General features: G+C 44.6%; 1 protein-coding gene across 2 annotated transcripts in view; it reads right to left on the bottom strand.

Moving 5' to 3' along the window:
* The window catches only part of EXOSC7 (exosome component 7), a 23,246-nt gene extending 2,952 nt beyond the window's left edge, over positions 1-20,294 (bottom strand). For both annotated transcript variants that reach the window (XM_008567284.1, XM_008567283.1), the window contains exons 1-7: positions 20,211-20,294; positions 16,594-16,695; positions 16,195-16,289; positions 8,093-8,258; positions 6,857-6,927; positions 3,005-3,128; positions 1,737-1,892 (exon numbers count right to left, since the gene is read on the bottom strand). In XM_008567284.1, the coding sequence (XP_008565506.1) occupies positions 1,737-1,892; positions 3,005-3,128; positions 6,857-6,927; positions 8,093-8,258; positions 16,195-16,289; positions 16,594-16,695; positions 20,211-20,267 (771 nt within the window). In that variant the 5' untranslated portion in view covers positions 20,268-20,294. The remainder of the gene's footprint in view (positions 1-1,736; positions 1,893-3,004; positions 3,129-6,856; positions 6,928-8,092; positions 8,259-16,194; positions 16,290-16,593; positions 16,696-20,210) is intronic.
* Positions 20,295-20,360: the final 66 nt, after the last annotated feature.

Raw genomic sequence — 20,360 nt, 5'->3', positions numbered from 1 at the left:
CAGCTCACTGGACAGAGCTCTGACTGTGCCATCCACAACAGCCAAACAAACCTGGTCAATCAGGTTAAAATAGCAGAGTGGCTGAGAGTGGGGGCTCTGCGGGCACACAGTCTGAGTTTGAATCCTAGCTCCAGCATTTATGAGCTATGAGACCTGTAGGCAAGTTACTTATCCTCTATGTGCTTCACGTTCCTCATCTGTAAAAATGAGGATAATAACAATAGTTACCTCATGGGACTGTTGAAGATTAAATGACATAATATATTTAAAGTACATAGTGAACACACAATAAATTTTAACTATTCGTTTATTGGTTTTTTTTTCTTGTTTAGATACTGGAATTCTCATAAAATTTTCTTGGGCAGGGGGAAGGAGTTCCTTCTAAAGCCTGACATAATATATTTAAAGTACATAGTGAACACACAATAAATTTTAACTATTCGTTTATTGGGTTTTTTTTCTTGTTTAGATACTGGAATTCTCATAAAATTTTCTTGGGCAGGGGGAAGGAGTTCCTTCTAAAGCCAAGTTTGAGAGTCACTCGTCTACAGAGGTCTTTGGTAGAGCTTATAAAGCATTGTAAGCGCTTCTGGAGAAATGTGAACTCAGGGTACTTAATGGAGCATAGAGAACAAGAGCTAACATTTACTGAGAACTGACGATGTATCAGACACTCTGACACATGCTTCACCTCTACACCCCCACACAACCCTCATAACAACCTCAGCGGCAGACACTACTGTCATTCCCACTTTGCAGATGAGGGAACTGTGGCCTGGAGCCAGACTTTGCAGCCTGGCCAGTATATCTTCATGGCACATGCTTGGGTCCTCCACACTATACACATTGCCTACTTTGTTCTTTAAATAAGAGAAAACAGACATCAAGTGCCTGGATTCTTCAGTGAAAAGTCATCATTTCCGAGAACGAAGGAAGAGTGCTTCTTGCTATTATGTGGTGATCTCTGGGCATGGGTGGTGATATAGTGGTTAGCAAAGAAAAAAAGAATCAGATCCAGCTAACTCTGTTCCTGGCAGTTTAGTCAGTCAATTGGTCAGAAAGAAAGGTGAAGTCTTGTTGAGAGAGGAAGGTCTGGGAAGACCAGTTGAGCAGGACCAGGTCCCTGACCCAGAGGGGCTGCCAGGCCGGTGAGGAAGATGGACACTGGTGCAAATAGTACAGAGTAGGTGGACAAGTGCCCTGATGGGCTGCCAGGGCTGAGGGACTCCAGGGGAGCAATCGACCCCACTCCCAGGCAGTTTATTTTGCATTTAAATACTTCTAGACCTGTGAAGAATCCGGGAGATGGCTGCCCTTCAGGCCCTGGTTCCACTGTTCCACTTACTCCTTTCAAGGGACAGTAAGCAGTCAGCCAGGAGTTCAATTCCCTCAGCAAATCACAAAAGCTTATAATTTTGGAGTTACAAGTGACTCTTTACACTATCAAAGTCTAATACTCTTATTTAGAATGTAGAAACTTGGGATAAGAGATGGGGACGGACTTGCTGAGGATAAGCAATGGTTACTGGCAGGTTCCTTACCTCCCAGTCCACAGCCCCCACCTCCACTCCCCTGGCTAGGTCAGCAGACCCCAGCTCACACCAGCTGTTCTCCAAGCTCCAAGTCTAGGGTCATGGGTGTGAATGGGGAGAATTCCCCTTGTGTGACCAAGGGGGAAGGAAGCAGCAAGTGCTCCCAGCCAGGTCTCAGCTCCTGCCTCTGAACCAGAGCCTTACCTCCATCATCTCGAAGATGCTCTCAGGGTCCAGGCTGCCCTTCCCCACTTTCCTCATGCACGTCACAACTCCCTTGCTAGTCACCGACACCAGCAAGCTGGCCAAGGAGCAGGCCTCCTCCTGAAGAGTAGCATCCACCACATGCCGATAGCCAATCTGAAAAGTCGGGGCAGCACAGCACACGTGGGTGACACACAGCCCAGAACCCCACCATTGATGGCCTTATGGTAAGAACATCTACACCAGGCCAAGGACTTGCACTGCGCATTCAAGATCTTATTTTAGACTCTTCTCATAAGGAAGAAGGACTGTTCAACAATTTATTGCAGGCCACTGTGTGTAATAAAAATATGAGATGGAAAAATGGGGTGAAGGGGGTTAGAACTATAATTCAGAGACCATCCAAGTCAGAGGCCACCATGGGTTTCCAACAGAGGGGTACAGGGAGAAATTCACACGTGATGCCACATGGTTGTTGCACTGATGGCAAAAGTGAACCAAGAGGGTCCATGCTAAAGGAAATGCTCAAGCACGAGTCAAGTGCCAACATCATTCTGTCTGAACACTTCGCCACACCCAGGTTCATGAAGCAATTTTAGTGGAATTAAACCTGACCCATTCAGCCTCATTTATTTCTTTATTTATTTGGTTGCCGGCTGGTACAGGGATCCAGACTTATTTTTGTATAATGAATCCTGTGTGGAATTAGCCACAATCCCAGCCCACACAGACCTCTTTGCACAGCCTGAGGCAGTGCTAGTTACCCCTCAGCATCAGCCAGATGTTAGGCTTCACAGGCCTCTATGCTATGTAAAAACCACACCTGACACTTTAGATACCCAGGGCTTGCTCCAAATCCTCATCTCATAGATGTGGACATTGGGGCCCAGAGAGGGGACAGTGTTCTCCACTCTACCACTACTCAACCACCATAGACCCCACAGAGTTGAGAAAATTAAAGGAAACATGCATACAGGGTGCTTCAGTGAACTGCACAGTTTGCAGAAGGAGCTTAACAAACTCTGGCTACTATAAACCCACTTGTGTGTTCCTAGGACTATGTCATATCTTCCGATTAAAAAGAAAAGAAAAAGCTACTCAAGGTAGTAGTTTCTAACATAATCAAATTATTGCATTTGGGTTAAAGCTACTTCTATATGGTTTGTTAAGCTATAACTTCTGAACCTATTAAGTAACCTCAACAGGCTAGGGTTGGAGGAGACCCACATCCACAGGGAAGACAAAAACCATAAGATACAAGCTCACACCTTGCACAGAGTGACAATGCAGGGGACATTCTCCACACTTAGTCGGATGCAGTCATAAGGGTCATCGGACAGTTCAATGTCCTTCGACCCCTCTTCATCCTCCAGAACACGAACCCTTGGTATCCTGGAGGCAGAAGCACAATTAAAATTCCCACTTACTGAGAGGAAGAAAAATATCTTCTTTTTCTGAGATTGAGAATAGCAGTCAGAATCCCTGTGTCTCACTATGCCTGTGCTTTATCAGCTTCATCTCCGTCATCCCTGTCCAACGCACACAGGCGACACTGCAGTGCAGCAAGGAAAGTTCTTTTAGAAAACAATGCTGGGTCAATCAGATATCCACATGGAAAAAAAGTAAATCTCAATCCCTACCTCATACCACACATGAAAATCCATACCAACTAGACTGCAGATATAAAGGTAAAAGATAATAAGGCTTTAAAAAAAAAAAAAACTGAGAACATTTGCATGACCTTGTAGTACACCAGTATTTCTTGAACAGGATACAGAAAGTGTTACATAAAGGGAAAAAATTATAGATTCAATTACGTTAACATTATAAAGGCTTCTGTTTGTCAAAAGACATCATTTAAAACTAAAAAGACAATACAGAGTGGAGAAAATGCTTGCAAATATTTATCTGACAGATTACATAAAGAATTCCTACCAAACATAAGAAAAAGACAGATAACCCAAATAGAAAAATGGACTTGAACAGGGACTTCATAAAAGAGGCTTTCCTGGAGCTGGCTGGTTAGCTCAGTTGGTTAGAGCACAGTGTTATAACACCAAGGTCAAGGATTCGGATCCTCATATAGCCAGCCACAAAAGAAAACCAACAACAAAAAGAAGCTACCCAAATAGCCAAAAGAACACGTGAAAAGGAGCTCATATTCATCAAAAAATGCAAGGGCTGGCCTGGTGGCGCACTGCTATAGTGCGCCGCTTGGGAAGCGCGGTGGCGCTCCCGCCGAGGGTTCGGATCCCACATACAGACCAGCCGCTCACTGGCTGAGCGAGGGGCGGCCAGTCTCAAAAAGGACAAAAAAAAAAAAAAAAATGCAAACTGAAGGGCCGAGCCCATGGCGCACTCGGGAGAGTGCGGCGCTGGGAGCGCAGCAGCGCTCCCACTGCGGGTTCGGATCCTATATAGGGATGACCAGTGCGCTCACAGCGCTCACTGGCTGAGTGTGGTGCGGCCAGTCTCAAAAAGGACAAAAAAAAAAAAAATGCAAACTGAAACTACATCTGATACCAAGACACACTCATCAAAACAGCTAATACTAAAAAGACAAAATCCAAGGGTTGGTAAAGATGTGGAGCAACCCAGAACTCTCATATACTGCTGGTGGAAGTATTAACTTGTAAAAGCACTTTGGAAAACTGTTTTGTAATATTTACTACAATTAAACATAGCATACCCAATAACCCGGAACTTTCACTCCTTCCCAAGAGATATGTATAAATATGTGCACCAAAAGACATGTACAAAAATGTTCATGTCCAACACTACTACAAGTATTGTAATAGCCAAAACCTGGAAACTACCCAGATGTCCATCAATTGTAAGAAGGATACTCTGTGTTATAATCACACAGTAGAACATCAGAGAGCAAAAAGCAAGGTATGACTACAGGCAACAATATAGATGTCTCAAAACATAATGCTCAGTGAATGAGGCAGACACAAAAGAGGATAAATACACTATGTGATTCCACTTACATCACATACAAAACTAATCCACTATTTTAGGACAGTGGTTATCATCAGTGGGAGTAAAGACTGCATGGGGATATGAGGGCTAGAGGGGGCAGTGGAGGGAGGAAGGTCGTGCTGGCAACATTCTGTTTCTTGAGCTAGGTGCTGGAAAATACATTTAACCCACAAAGTCAATTCACTCTAATCTGAGGTGAAGAAGCCAGGAAGGAAGAGGTGGTCCATCCAGCTACCATAATGGAAACAGTGTTGGTGCTTCTCCTGGTTCCTCTAACAAAAGCCCCCTATGATTCAGCCCATCAGCTGGCCATCCCTACACAAGGCAGCATCCAGAACAGATAAGCTTCAACCAGACAGTGTCCACAAGGGCCAAAGAGTCCTATGAGGATCTGCCCTGGTTGGAGCATCCACATCAGGGACCCCCTGGGTGTAAGTACTAAGTAAGATCTTACCTGAACAAGTCAGGTAACCAGTTTGAATTCTGGTTGGTATGTTAAAAAATAAGCATGTACATACATATACATGCATGCGCGCACACACACTCTATATCTCCTAATTTCCCAACCTTCTGGCCACAATATGGCTGAGCAGTAGGGTTAGAGAGTACCCTCAGGTGGCCTCTATCCTTCTGAAGAAGACTGACTATGCAAAAAGTCTCTCCACACAGCAGGAGGACCCAATGCCTCAGAGCCTCCATTCCTTGCTGCCTGTAGGGCTATTCTAGCTCTGGGGATGAGATTATGGTTGTGCCCATGACAGGTGTGGTCCCCAACCTCAGCAGCTGGGTTTTACATCCTGATGTACAGTCTGACCAACACCTACCCCACAGCTAAACAGCCTCGTCTGGTTCCTAATCTCTCTTTTTGCCCTGGTGCCCATGGAAACCAGCTGGCAAATGGGGAGTCATTTTTGCAGCTCGAGATACACCAGATGGCAACTTCCTTTCCTTCTCTGACAGAGTCCAAGCACAGGCTGCTGCTGATGAGATCTGGCATGCTAGCTTTCACAGTGACCACGAGTGCCAGACCCGCATCTCAGAATGTCTCAGTAAGGAGTCTAGCGGCACAGCTAACAGTGGGGGACTCTACAGTTTTCATTCTCAGCAAGTATTCCATCCTTCACTTTCTTACCCAAATTTATTTAACTTTTGTTTTTGTTTGTCTTAATTTACACAAGTAGTTCAAATTTGTCACAGAAAAACTCAGTTGTTTCCAATTTCTCACCATTACAAAGAAGCTGTGATAAACATCCTAGAATAAACATCTTTACTCACTTATTCAATTATTTCCTTAGGCCATATTTCTAGAAATTTCTAATCCTCATTTTTTTAGTACCTCAGGATACCCCATTATCTTAATGTAAGCTCTCTGTTACATGCAAGGGGAATGAACACCCCACCACCACCACCTATATTTATTTATAAATGCTACAAACTTTCCTCAACATACTTGGTGCATAGAAGGGGGAAAAGCTATAAAATCAAACAGCCAGAAGAAATGTCAACTCCTAAAAAGCTTAGCACCTTGTCCCTTCTACACAGTCTGTATAGGAAGCTGAATCACAGTGGCATAACCATTTTCTGTTCTTAACTTAAACCAATGAAAAGCCTGCTACAATGCTTTTAGAACATTCATGTCTACAATCAAGGAATTTGTGAGCACCTACTATATACCAAGCACTGTTCATGGTGCTGGGGATATAGCAGGGTACAAACCCAGTAGAGTTTACCCAGTAATAGTATTTGGATAGTTGGCCTGTAGTTGGGTTTTACTCTTTTTTGCTTCTCTGTAGTTTTCTAATATTTTTCTACATAGTACATGTTTACTTGTAAAAACAACAATACAAAAATCAAACAGAAATATATATGAGTCAAACAATTTGTGGAAAAATAGAACTCAAAGATAATACGAATCTTTCCATGAACTTTTTGAAGTACCCTTGTATATATTTAGTTTTAACTTGTGAGATGTCTCTTTTCTGAATCTTAACATTAGATACCACCATTTTTCAGTGCTAAAAACCCTTGTTATCTTCACCTGAGGTACAGTAGATATTTCCTTAGTGTTTTACTTAGTGTTTCCAAGTGTCTGCTCTGGTTCTCTGTAGGCACATGGGGCTGTTCCTAGGAAGACTTACCTTGTATTGAAGAGAGCAGCCTTTACAGCAATGGAAATGGCATCGAACAAATTTCCACCACATTCCAGCAGCTAAGGGAGACAAGGAGGGAAGAAAAAGAAACCATTATTTATTACTTTAAGTACTACCCCAGTTAAAGGACACTGATTCCTAAGAAATGCTGATTGAATATGTGTTTATAAAATAAAGATAAGAACAAGTGGCTGCTCTCCTGGCTAGCCACGTAGTGACCACAGCTCACTGCTACAGCACATTCACTCTGGTTACAACTGCTGCCTTGTCATGCCTGTGCTTGCATGGGCCACATAGGCAAGGTCATTCAGAGGCCTCAGACTACTGAGGAGCTCCTATCACAGGCACGCAAGCCAGTGGACGATGAACTGAAGGAGGGACTTACCTTTATTTTGCCCCAAATAGCTCCCGATCGCACCACAAGTGTTACTCCAGTCTTTGCCAACATATGCTAGCCTCCAAACAAGCAGAAAACGGTGGCCACCAATGCTGCTGCAGCTGCTACTAGGTTCACATGTACTAGTGGAGTTACCTCTTATACACAATTATTAATGTACACCTGATGCTCAAACATGTAACACTACTTATTTTACATTAATTATAATAAAAACTAAGGTCTTTCTTACAAGCTTTTGCCCATGAGCAAAGTGCTGACTGCACTTGTGTGTGCTCATGTAGCAGGGAAGGCTAGAGCACATTATTAAGTGGAAGGCGGCACACCCTTTTGTCCTCACTTTAGAGAAGCCTTGGCCTGAGGTTATGGAATAAAGCCAACTGGGCTGCCTCAAGTAAGAAAGAAGAGAAGTCACACATTAGAAAGAAAAGTCACATTTTTCTGTGTGTTTTTGTTTAGGGTCTGTCTCCTCTTCATCAGAACTGTGAACTTCTAAAGGATGGGGTTCTGTGGTTTTGTTCATCCCTTTATTCTCAGAGCCCAACAGAAGGCTGCAGTGAAAAAAGAGGCTGGTGATTGTTTGCAGAAGATGGGCAGGCCCTAGCCTGGGCCTTCCAAACTAAATCAGAGTCAATAATTATACCCAGAATGTCTCATCACAGACTTCATTCATGCTCACTGCAAATCTCTAATTTCCACCCTTCCTAACTAATCTCACCCTGGCAGTTGAAAGCATCCACCTGAAGAGGGAAAAAACACAAGGAGGAAAGTAGGCCAACTGCTCTCCAACAAAGGTAAAGTGTGGCTGGGACAGCAACATTGATACTCACCAGCACATCCACATAGAGAACCCAGCAGTGCTCCCTAGGATTAATGCAGAGAGACTTCAGGTCGACACTGCACTTATTGTTAAAAATCCGGTAGAGGGTGTTAGCGATCTCTGTGCCAAGGTCATCACCTCCTCGACCTTCAAATTCAGGGGTAGCATTGGCTGAACTACACAGAAAAGCAACAGAAAAGCTGGGTGAGTCTTTCCAAATGCAAAGAGCAAAGGGGCAAAGCTTTATTCTAGTTTCCCTGCGGAATGTTGGAAGAGCCAGCTGCTCTAAGGAAAGCCACTGAAATGAGGAAAGGATGGCAGCTTCCAGACATATGCAGTGTGCCCTGGATTTATCAGTCAGTGTGCGATGGAACTTCCCAATGACTTCTAACAGAAGCCTTCTTTAGCCAAAGAGAAACAAGAGAGGGATGGTAATGTGAACCTTGGCCAGTGATAATTAACTCTTATCTTTAGAGTACAGTAAATACTCTTTCCTGGCAGGCCCAGGAAGCTGGGAGGCCTAAAGAATCAAACAGTCTGGCTTTCAGAGGGGTTACATTATATATGCCAGCCCTAGTTTTCACAGCCTTAGAATGCAATATGATCCTTTCAATACAAAAATCACAACGTAAATATTCATATAATAACTTTTCTGGAATGATTTAGAAGAGCTGTATCACTTTATGTCAGAGTTATTATCACTGTACTGAAAAGTAGGAAAATGAATGAAAGTAAGACTGTTGGTTGATTAAATATTTAAAATAATATTAAAAATATCAATTTACTTTATTTGATATTTTTCAAGAGAAAAACTTTTCTTTTTTGGGCCTCTTGATAGTTTTGCCCAATTACCTCAACAAAGAACTAACAAGTTTCAACATATGCTACCCTAAGTACTACTCAAAAGTATTTAACAGGAAATTTCTGAGAGTTTTGGCTTAACATAAAAAAACCTTTAATATGTCTGTGAGATAAGTAAACATTACAGTAATCATTTTACTGTAACAATACAGGTCCAGAAAGGTAAGAAATAGCTGTTTCAGCATGGACTCTACAAAACTGTAGACACTTCATCCACCTAGAGGGCACCCAGCCCTGTGCTGGCCACCAGAGACCTACAGAATGAGCAAGGTAGATGCAGACCCAAAGTCAGCAGTTACCATGAAATAGGGAGAGTTTCATGATGGGAGGCACATAGTGAGGTGGGGGGCAAGGGTGTCAGTTAGCATTGAGGTCAGAGGAAACCTCAAACCTAATAATAAGAAGGAGTTGTTGGTCAGGCCACAGAGAGGCAAGATTCCAGGTAAAGCAAAACCTGTGCAAAGGCCCAAGGCTATGTCCACCCCATGTAACACTAGAAGAAATCTCACTCAATAATATAGGTGTAAAAATGAATCCTAAAACAATCAGATTACATCACTGTAAAATAACATTGCTTCTCTGATTATATAGTCTTCCCTTACCACTACCAGCCACCAGAACCATAATTTAAAATCCCCAAGAGAAACTTAATTACTGCCATAGCAACCTCAGTCCTCCCTCATTGAGCCATGAAAAGCAGCTCATTTATGGTGAAATAATCAAGTCACCAGTGACAAAGTTTTTATTTTGCACAGCCAACAAAATACAATCAGTTTCTAATTTACACACTAAGCAATCAATATTAAGTACCATGTTTTAAGTGCTTAAAAATACATCTATATAGATCTCTGTGTAGACAAATCCAATCAGAGATGTTTATGCTCAAAATGTTTATCTTTTCCTGAATGTAGTGGGCATATCCTCCTGGGTGTGACTAATTACTTGGGGAATAATGCATTAACTCCTCTACAGCCCTACGGGATGGTTAACAGAACTTCCTAGATCCAATGATCTAAATTAATCTACCTACAAAACTATGTCCCGTTGTTTTTTTGACACTGGGATAAGTTAAAGTGGAAACTTTACCCATTTTTTTTTTTTTTTTTGTCTTTTTTCCGTGTCCGGCAACGGATCGCAACCCTCAGTGTTGCCCCCGTACCGGACTGGGGACCGGCAACGGGATTGTAAGCCTCGGCGTTGCTCCCGCGCCTCGCTCAGCCAGCGAGCGGGCTGAGCGGGAACCGGTCTGTATGTGGGATCCGAACCCTCGGGCGGGAGCACCGCCGCGCTTCCCAAGCGGCGCACCATCCAGTGCGCCACCGGGCCGGCCCCAAACTTTACCCATTTTAAAACAGCTTTTTGGTTGCTTTTTTTAAAATGCATTATTTTTTCAGCACAGCTAGCAGTCAGGCAGAGAAGAAGGTTTAGAGACTCATGAGACCATGGAATGCTCCTGTGTCTGGTTGGTGCCCTGGCAGTGGGGTGACTCTGAGAAGAAGGGAGGAAAATGGAAGGCAATTGTTCAGGGTAGGGAATAGGATTCAATGCTTTGAGTAACATGAGAAAAGCCAGAAATCCCATATTCTGCCAAAAGATGAAGAGGCTAGATGGAGAAATGAGGGTTCCACCTCATCACTCTGGCGTTCACAGCACAAGAACTCTTTCCAACAGAGTTGGACAGAAATGTAGACCTGGAAAGGGCCTCTGAGACCATCTCCAGAGGATAAAAAAACAAATACCTGCAGAGGCCAGCCAGGTAACTACACATATCTGAACAAAGGGCTACATGTAATTAATAGGGAATGATGGAGACTGTGGCAAACTTTCCAGACTCGTCTAAAGGCATTTAAATTCATCTTAAAAAAAAAAACCTCTCTAAGTGAAACAAAAAACTCACAGATGGGATTTGACCTGCAGGATGACAGTGACAGCCCATATGGTTCAACTCTCATTTCACAAGGAGGGAAACTTTAACAACTTTTTTGAATGTTTACTATGTGCTAAACAACACTCTTTGCACTTTAGATGCATTAACTCATTTAATTTTCACAGCCACCCCATTTTAGAGATAAGGAAAATGAGTCCGGAGAAATTATATAACTTGCCCAAGGTCACAAGACTAGTGTCTGGGGAGCTAAGCTTTTAGCCCGGGCAGCTGGCCCACATCTGCTATGCTTCCCTGTGCTCTCCCTGAACATGTAATTCTGCACACTTGGCTTGTAGGCTAACATCAGTCAGATTAGCTTTCCTTGGGCTTATCTTTTGCCTCAAGGTAATGAATAAGTGCTCTGGTCTAGGGACTTATTATTGCACCAGAAATGCCAGAGTCAAAGAATGCAGACCAAGAGAGCCCTAAATAAAAAGCTTCTCTGTTAAATACAAAGTTGAGAGAGAGAGGGAGACACAGGCTAGTAATTCTAAACCCCTGTTCATATGCATCACAGTATAGTCTTTTTCAGTAGGGAAGTACATGCTTTTTTGTTTATTTGTTTGTTTTTAGCATGAAACCAAATGCTTTCTGCATTTACAGTTACCAAAACCAATTCAGACCCTTCATAAGGCATGACCAGTCCCTCTTCCAGCGCTGTGAGAAACTGCTTACTGAGATGGATAAACTAGAAAAGATCCTGGGAACGCTGTTCCTCCCAGTTCTCCACCCCTCCTGACTCATCACCTCCACCCTGCTCCTCCTGTTTGGTGCATCTGTGGTCTGACTGGGGTAAGCTGAGATCAAGAACATGTCTATCTGGAATGGGAATCTAGACACTAGGCCCATTGTTGCTTCCCTTGCAATCAATCTAGCTTAAAAGTCTATGGAGTCTTACAGCCAGGTCAGGCCGACAGCAGAAAAAAGCAGTTTAGCCAGTACCTACAGCAAGGATAGCTAACTCAGAGTCTTAACCCCTGCAGTAGTCATCTAGCACTGAGGCAGTTCCCAAGGATGATTCCTCTGTGTGTACACATGCTCATTTTGAGGCTACAGAAGCTTCCCTGCAGGAATAGCAGAACATTTTAAGCTTTGAAATTTCTGGGAGACTTATCTCATCAGCTCTGGAGACTTTGATACAAATAGCCTCAAATGGCATCTGCAGGTTGCCTCTCTGCTTTGCCCCATTCCCAGCCTGTTAGCTAAGAACAGTGCCCCTTCAAGCAGCACTAAGCATGCAAGGAACAGAGATGTAGTCACTCCACCTACCAAAGCAGGACTCGAAGAAGATTCAAGTTCAATATTAGTGAAAAATACAAGTGATCACATTGAAAAGTAGTTAAGGTCCCACAGGGAAGTGATAAGTGCTGGGCATACTGAAACATGCATGAATGAAATATGTTCCCCAAAACTCCCCCCTTAAAAACCCAAGTCTCTGAGAGGCTAAACCATAGTCCTAAACTTGTCAACACAATGGCCAGAGACCTGAGAAGCGACTTGATGGCCCACCATCTAGTGGAAGCTCAGACTGACATGCCACCTCACTAAATACTTGCCTTCCTCTGGGATTTACGTGGAAACCATATTTTGCTAGTCTCAGGCTACAACCGGTGAATCAAAGACATGAGATAGGAGTTAGAAGGTCCAATTTTGTTCCCAGTTTAGTGGAAGTGCTGCCAGGCACCTCTGGAGCAGGCCTGAGGGTCAGTGCAGCCAGGCACCCTTTCCAAAGGGCTATGAGACTGATACCAAGATTTCTCATCATTCCCAAGAAACAGGGTATATTATGCAGGTGGGAAGCAGTGTCTATCTCACCTCCATGTATTATCACTCCAAGTAGACAAAACTGAAGTGAAATGAGTTAGCAGAAAAGCAATTAGTTTTCTGAGACCTATCACTGGGAATTTAAATAATTAAACCTTGGAAGTTGCTGATAAGGAGTTAAATTGAGCTAAGGTCAGAGTGGCAGGAGGGATCTCCCCTAGCCCCCAATTACTTTCCTCCCACTGGAGAGCAACTGTGTTTCAGCCTGTACATAAGTGAATACCTTGACCTCTCCAGCAGAACTGGGGCCGGGGCAGGGGGAGTGGGGGTGGGGGCATTGCACACTTTCTGCTGGGCCCATCCAGAGGTGCCCAGAAGCCATTCCTATTCACTGGATAGGAATAAAAAGATTAGTGTGTTTATGCAATTAACACTGAAGATTTTAGTGAGGTTCTGATACAGGTGGCAGCCAGCAGGGCTTGGTAACCTCTCCCATCTCTAGGAAAACGGAGTTTTGTGAATCTCTCATGGTGATTGAATCAACCTGCTGGGCTGTTCACGTTAGCTGAGCCACTTAAAAAGCTAAAGTGTGCCACCTTAAGACTATCCACAATGAGAAATAGATTCAGAAGAACTACCTAGAAACTGCAGCTCGTCGGCCTGTTAGGGTACTTCTGAGACTTACAAAGGAGGAAAAGAGACCAACAGGCAGTCACTCTCAGGCAGGAAAGAGAGGCTACTTCTAGAGGCCAGATCTTGGGAAGAGGCAGCTCAAAGTCTCCTCACACTGGAGTCACCCTCCCTTTATAGCTGGGACAAGAAAAGACAAGAGCAACAGGCTAATATCGAGTCATGTTCAGACACAGAGCCACAGTGAAATGTACTCCCTGTATCAAGCTTCCGAGTGCAACACCCTCTCTTTGGTGTGGTAGAGCTGGTTGTCTTTGGTCTGCCTAAGACGAATGAAGTAGAAAATAATGAAGGGGAAGAAAAGGAAAGCAAATTACACTTTCTCACACATAGTGTCTGCTCCTCAGTGACTATTTACTGCATCGAATTAAGCAGTTTGAGGCCAGGAGGGGCATTTTGCTTCCTCTAAGAGAAAAGGAAGGGACAAGCTGGGGACCTGAACAAAGTCACCATGACCCACAGTAACTTAAAGGATGGGCCAATTCTGCTGGACAACTCAGACTAGTAAGAGCAGCTGGGTAGAACCAGGAGAGGAGACTGCTTGGGGAGCCAGGGTAGGGGATGGGAATACACTGGAAGGAAAACTATCCATAAAGGTAAACATGGATAGTTCTTGGACCTCCAAGCACAATGCCCCTCTATTTTTTTTTTTTTCCTTTTTGTCTTTTTTCGTGACCGGCAACGGATCGCAACCCTCAGTGTCGCACCCATACTGGACCGGGACCGGCAACGGGATCGCAACCCTCAGTATTGCTCCCGCATCTCGCTCAGCCAGTGAGCGGCCGGTCTGTATGTGGGATCCAAACCCTCGGCGGGAGCGCCGCCGCGCTTCCCAAGCTACAGTGCGCCACCGGGCCGGCCCCACAATGCCCCTCTAAAGCTCACCTCTGTAGGCTGCATGTAGAAAGGCAAAGATTCAGAGTTGGATAGACTTGAGCTGGCATACTTAGCTATGTGACCCTGGGAAAGTCACTTGCCCTCTCTGAACTCCATTTGTCATCTCTCACAGGAGCATTGAGAGGATCAACTTCTGTGCTTGGAAGTGAACACTGGAAGACTGTGACTCACTCTACAAATGGGGGTTAGCATCTGTGCAGAAAAGGGCTACCATAGTAGCCTGAGGCTGCTATTTTTAGAAGGGCCTGCTTGCAAGGTTGGCCCTTGGCTGGCATTTGAGAACTTGGCTCTCAAAGCATTCTCAATCAACAACAAACTGATGGGTAAAAAATTTTTGCACAATTTAGGTCCACTGTGCCCAAACTGTGCAAATAATATGGTTTATGCTGAACACTTGCTTTCCAACTAGGAGTCTAGAATTCTGGTATGTGTTAAGCAAAAGGTGCCTATGTAAACAGCCCCCAGTAAAAATCTTGGGTGCTAAGTCTCTAATAGGCTTTCCTGGGCAAAAATGTCACAGATAGTTGCTGTATTTTCACTGCTGTAATAAACCTTAGCTGTGAGTACAAATATATGCTAAGTCCTGTGAGCCCTTCTAGCAAATCTCCAAATGTCCATTTGTCATCTCTCACAGGAGCATTGAGAGGATCAACTTCTGTGCTTGGAAGTGAACACTGGAAGACTGTGACTCACTCTACAAATGGGGGTTAGCATCTGTGCAGAAAAGGGCTACCATAGTAGCCTGAGGCTGCTATTTTTAGAAGGGCCTGCTTGCAAGGTTGGCCCTTGGCTGGCATTTGAGAACTTGGCTCTCAAAGCATTCTCAATCAACAACAAACTGATGGGTAAAAAATTTTTGCACAATTTAGGTCCACTGTGCCCAAACTGTGCAAATAATATGGTTTATGCTGAACACTTGCTTTCCAACTAGGAGTCTAGAATTCTGGTATGTGTTAAGCAAAAGGTGCCTATGTAAACAGCCCCCAGTAAAAATCTTGGGTGCTAAGTCTCTAATAGGCTTTCCTGGGCAAAAATGTCACAGATAGTTGCTGCATTTTCACTGCTGTAATAAACCTTAGCTGTGAGTACAAATATATGCTAAGTCCTGTGAGCCCTTCTAGCAAATCTCCAAATGCAGCAGTGGTCTTGGGGACCCTCCAATACAATATCAATATTTTACACCTACACTTAACATGACCAATGGAAATCCTTACCCACTTCAAGAAGGTCTTCTGTCACCACCTGGCTTCAAGAGGCAAGGTTATATAGTAGAACATGGGATTAGGCCAACAACCCAGTGAAAAACCCCAACCCTTAGAAGGGGAAGAGAAATAACATTTATTAAAAGCCCACTGGGAGCCAGTCACTGTGCCAGGTGCTCACTCTTTTCATTTCCTCATCATCACCACAGTATTATATTAGCATTTTTTGGATGAAATTTAAGCACAGAGAGACTGGGTAACTAGTCTTAGGGCACACAGTAGGCCAGAGAAGTGAAATTCTGGCTCAAGGTTGGCTGCAGACACTGCAGAGCCCTCACTCTTCCTTGTCAGCCAAGTACATCATGAACTGTTTTCTGCAGATCTACAGCAGGAAGAGAAACAGCGCATTTTAGAATAAGTGATCCTTACCATGTGTGTTTGATATTTTTCAAAGCACCATAACACAACACATCATTTCATTTGACTCTCAGAACAACCATGCGCTGGGCTCTCTGGCAGACATCCTCCTTTTTCAGACAGGTAAAAACAAGGCCCAACAAGGGTCAGGTGATTAAGGCAAGGGCAGGACTTGAGCCAAACACCTCCTAGCACCTGGCACATAGAGAGAAGTCACTAAATACCTGCTGGATAGCTGAATGATGATTAAATAAATACAAAATAAGAGTGGGCTCAATAGGAAATTAGAGGTTCATTTTCTGAATCTCCATTTTTAAAATCATTTTTCTTTCAAAACACCTGCAGAGTACTGACCAGTCCACAAAGAACTCTAAGTAGCCTTCATTTGGTTTCTCCAGCTTTGGTGTTCCCATTTCAGCTTTCACTCCCACCAAGATGTCCGTGTGACCCTGCAGACACATGCAAGAAAGACTCTCACTCAGGGAAGGCAGCCAGACACCCAACCGCCTCCCTCCTCTTCTGGACATACTCCCATAGGGACTCTCTTCGGAGCAGTGCTGCAACTTGGAAAGTGGCTTTTTAAGGAGGTGAGGGGTCTTTCAGATCTGGTTAGACCCCCTCCCTGAGATTGGCTTGGGTCTTGGATTTCCCCAAGAGCAATATGTACTCCAAAAGCCAGGAGAGACCTGCAGATGGTTCCCCAGAGCCTAGCCATTTTCCCACCTGAACATGAACGGCAGCCACAGTACTCACCAGCTTGACTCTAGCAGACCCACTGGTGTTGGACACCACATCTGTTTCCACTTCAACACTCCGGTAGTCCTCACAGCCACGGCCATCCACGCGGAGGTCTTCCTAAGTGCAACAACCACAATCCTAAGGCTGTGATCTCAAACCAGTAACAGACTTCTAAACTGATTCACTCCTTTTTTCCGCCTAGAGAAATATGCGACACCAAGGGTTGCGATCCCGTTACCGATCAGTAAAAAAGACAAAAAAAGGAGAAAAAAAAACACTTAACAATAAGTATGCAGGAAATCACTCCACATCAGCTCACAAAGATCTTCCTCATTCTTTGTAAACATTTTTTTGAAATCAGTTTTCTTCAGAAAAAGAATCAGCGTCATCAGATTCTCAAAGGGGTTCACTCCCAAAATATATTTTAAAAAAACAAATTACTCCTCTGAAGTACATGACCATCAGAAACTTTAAACTGCCTGGCTAGCTGTGTATATAGCGGACTTTTTTATTTTGAGAAATTAAAGAGAAAAGCAAAACACTGCTGCATGCTCCCCCCCACAGTACTACTGCCACCTGTCATATCTGCTTCAGCTCTTTCACCCTCTCGACTCCTTTTATTTATTTGTTTGTTTGTTTTTTGCAGCTAGCCAGTACGGGGATCCCAACCCTTGAACTTGGTGTTGTAAAACCAAGCTCTACTCAAATGAGCTAACCAGCCAGCCCTCAACTCCTTTTAGTTGGGAGAAAATAAACATCATAAATCAGGTGGAAGTCCCTTTTGCAGCCTATCCCCTCCCCGGAAGCAATCCCTATCTTGAGTCATGTAGTTGAAAAGCAACAGAAATTCAAGTCTAGGAGCCTTTGGGGTAGATCTCCATAAGGTGATCCTTCTTCACTGGAGGATGCCATAACTATTAACTGTGTCTCTTCACAACACCACCCACAGACTCTGAAGGCTTTCTAGGTCAATCTCTGACACTCCATCCCCTCCCCACCCTCATTTGCCCCATCCCCTAGGCATGCCCAGCTGGGAAAGTGAAAGCCCAGCCCAGAAACATCATTTACAAAGAATCTTTAATGGGTTGCAAGTATAGCACAAGTATGAGCAATCTGTAGGAGCATTTGTCATGCGTTCCAGGCCTGGTCCTGCCATTAACTAGTCACTTAATCATGATAAGTCCTTTCCCCCTCTGGACTAGTTCCTTCATTTGTAAAAGATGGAGATTGAATTAGATAGTCTCAAAGGTGATTCTCTAATTCTACAGATCTGTACATTAAAATGGCTGCAAATATTTGCAGTAAATAATAGCAGCCATTTACTGTGCATTCACTGTATACCAGATGTGCTAGGCACAACACAAAATTAATGCATTTAGTCCTCACAATAACCCTGTAAGATAGTATTATTATTCATTTCACCTTACAAATGGGGAAACTAAGGTTGAAAAATGCAAAAAAAAAAATTGGTTCAAGGTTACACCACCAATAAGTAGTATTTGAGCTCCAAGCCAGAGCTCTTAACCACTATTCCACACAGCCTGATGCGTTCTAAAAGGTCTCTTCACCTTACAAAAGGAGTCAGCACAGGCCTCCTTCAAAGGACAAACTGGCTGTCTATTCCAGGTGGTCCTGATAATGATACTGACTCTGAAAGCAGATAGGCCAGAAGGTCACAGGGCTTCCAACTACTGCTTTTAAAATACCGTTCAATTGGGGCCGGCCCGGTGGCGCACTGCTGCAGTGCGCCGCTTGGGAGTGTGGTGGCGCTCCCGCCAAGGGTTCGGATCCCACATACAGACCGGTTCCCGCTCACTGGCTGAGCAAGGTGTGGGAGCAACACCGAGGGTTGCGATCCCGTTGCCGGTCCCGGTCCAGTACGGGCGCGACACTGAGGGTTGTGATCCGTTGCCGGACACGAAAAAAGACAAAGGGAAAAAAAAAAAATACCGTTCAATCTAGAAAGATTCAGTCACACCTCTTTTTAGTGACAACCCAGTTGTACCAAGATGGGGCTGGCAGGGTGTCAGAAAACTGGGCCTCATCAGATCTTGCCTTTCCATCCTTTAATTCACACTCTGCCTCCTGGGGAAGGCTCGGGTGACAAGTAAAAGACAAATGAAAAGCTACTAATTTTCCTTCCAAAGGATGCATAGGGAATAATTTTTTTTTCATATAAAAAAAGCAGCCAATAGGAGAAAAAAAAACAAAACCAAAAAAACCTAATTCATCCATGAATCACTGCACTCAGGGTAACTTTTTTTAAAAGATCCAGTTTTCCTTATGAAAGGCTTAGGAAAATACCCAAACTTGCCTGGCCTGGCTCAGAGCCTGGTGCCCTGCCACAATTTTTATTTATCTGCAATATTCAGGAGCAAAAGAATTAATCCATGTGTAAACACTGAAACAGGGGTTTCCCTGAAGTAAAAGCTCCATTTTAAAAATCAATAGGAATGTCAACAGTTGATGAGCAACAGCATGGAGTGGAGCCCTGTCCGTCTCAGATCAAGGGCTTCTAGATGCTGGGATAGCAGTTGGTGACTTGCAGTTGTTACCCATGTGATCACAACAACCCTACCAGTTGGGTGTGGTGTGGTGTGGTGTGGTGTGGTGTGGTGGAAAGAATCACCTTCCAACTCATACCTAAATCTCTGTGACCTTGAGCAAGTGTCACATACCAGCTCTGTGACCTTGAGCAAGTTCCTCTACAGCTTTGAGCCTATTTAGGAAAATCCACACATCATAAATCATTTAAAGAGCATCCTCTGCACAATGTAACACACAGGAATCCCCCCCAAAGCAGTTCCCTTTCTCAGCTTCTAGGGTCATTTATTAGCTCACTGATTCTCTAAAGCAACACTGGAGGGAGGTTACAGATGAGGAAACTGAGGCACCAAGTTTCAACTCAGCCCAGAGCTGCTTTTCCTCACAGACAGGTAACCCAGTCCTATTACTCTTTAATAGAAGCTACAAGTCGGCTCTATTAATCCAACACACCTGAGTGGATTTCAGACTTGAAGTGTTCTCTGAGGTCATGTTAATCCCTCCTTACCTTGCTTGGACTTTCCCAATACCTCAGAGCTTCCCAGGGGAGAACTGAGACCAAAATGCCTCCCCTAGTAGTAAGCAACCCCTTTAGGAAAAGGATCACGTCTAGTCCGGCTGCCAAGCCTTTCTTAAACACTTTTCACTCTTTATTTGGGAGGCGATTTATATTTTCAAGGCGCTTCCACCTCGGGTGCATTCTCTGCACCTTCCAACCGCGCGGTGAGGAAAAGAATGCCAGAAGCCCACCCCCAAACCCCCATTTCCTGGAAGACAAAACTAAGGCTCGGCCCAGTGACGTGCGCGAAGGCTGAACGGATGGCCCTGGGGGCGATGCTCCCTCACTAAAAAAAAGCCTTAGGGACTGCCCACCGCTCTCTGCCCGGGTTCGGAATCTTATCCACCCAGAAAGCTGCAAGTAGGCACACAGTCCTAACAAGGCCCGCGCTGCCGACTTTGGGCTGTAAACGCCGTCCGCAGAGCCGTTTAATCCCAAAGTAAACTCGGCCACGCGGCGCCCCGGCCGCTCCCTCCCCGGCGAGCCGAGGGCCAGGGGAACCCGCGGCCAAGGACACAGCTGTCGCTACCTGCACGCCGTGCACAATGTACACCTTCTCCGCCTCGCTCAGCGTCACGGACGCCATGCTGCCGAGCCGCCCCGCGCGCTGCACGTCATCCGTCCGCGTCGGCCCCGCGCCGAACGCGCCTCCCGCCCGCGTCTGCGCGTCATCAGCCTG

The sequence above is a fragment of the Galeopterus variegatus genome, unplaced genomic scaffold, assembly GCF_000696425.1.
Source record: "Galeopterus variegatus unplaced genomic scaffold, G_variegatus-3.0.2 Scaffold307, whole genome shotgun sequence".
Taxonomy (NCBI): domain Eukaryota; kingdom Metazoa; phylum Chordata; class Mammalia; order Dermoptera; family Cynocephalidae; genus Galeopterus; species Galeopterus variegatus.
The sequence above is the reverse complement of the archived record's forward strand: the minus strand, read 5'-3'. Positions and strand labels throughout refer to the sequence as shown.